This window comes from Papilio polytes, unplaced genomic scaffold (assembly GCF_000836215.1).
Source record: "Papilio polytes unplaced genomic scaffold, Ppol_1.0 DF823724.1, whole genome shotgun sequence".
Taxonomy (NCBI): Eukaryota; Metazoa; Arthropoda; class Insecta; order Lepidoptera; family Papilionidae; genus Papilio; species Papilio polytes.
Window position 1 is genome coordinate 1 of NW_013525480.1, and position 779 is coordinate 779.

The following is a 779-nucleotide window of genomic DNA, read 5'->3' on the forward strand; positions in this document are numbered from 1 at the left end:
CCGGTGACTGTCTTGCTCGCCGCCGCCGGTTTCTTGGAGGCGGCGGATTTCGATTCTAGCTTGAATGAACCGGACGCTCCTTTACCTTTGGTCTGAATAAGAGCACCGGATTCGACTGCGCTCTTCAGATATTTCCTGATGAAAGGGGCCAGTTTCTCGGCGTCGACTTTGTATTGTGCTGCAATATATTTCTTAATAGCCTGCAGAGAAGACCCACTGCGTTCCTTCAGCTCCTTGATAGCACTGGTGACCATCTCTGAAGTTTTCGGATGAGTGGGTTTCGCCTTCGGCTTCTTAACGCCACCGGCGGCGGCGGCCGCGGTCGCCTTCGGTTTCTTCGCGGGGGTTGCCGGTGCGGGTGTTTCCGATGCAACTGCGGTGTCTGCCATTGTAGATGTTGTTTGTTATTTGTTATTCTTCAAAGACAAATAAAATATTTAGAGAGAACGTACGATAAATAAGTTGTAACATTGTGGTTCGAACATTTTAGCACCGAAGTAAACTCGCATGCTTTACCGTAAGGAGAACCGCGGTGCCGCAAGACGTTTTCTCGTATCAACACTTATAACTTTTCACTAGATTGTTTTAAATTTAATTGATTTTAAATTATAAAACGTAAACGTTTTTATAATAGCACCGTGGATATATAATATTTTTGAGATTGTTTACTTGGAGAAATAAATTGATTAACGATTAGTCGTAGAGATACGACGAGAATGTTGTTTATTTTGCCCGCTGATTTCTGAGCGTACATCGACTCGTGTTTAAAAATGATTTTT

General features: G+C 43.5%; 1 protein-coding gene across 1 annotated transcript; it reads right to left on the reverse strand.

Moving 5' to 3' along the window:
* Nucleotides 1-4: 4 nt before the first annotated feature.
* On the reverse strand, nucleotides 5-456 carry LOC106103821 (histone H1B-like; the record flags this gene model as incomplete). Its single annotated transcript, XM_013283712.1, has 1 exon — nucleotides 5-456. A coding segment is annotated over exon 1 (385 nt), but the record flags the coding sequence as incomplete, so codon positions are not given.
* Between the last annotated feature and the right edge of the window lie 323 nt (nucleotides 457-779).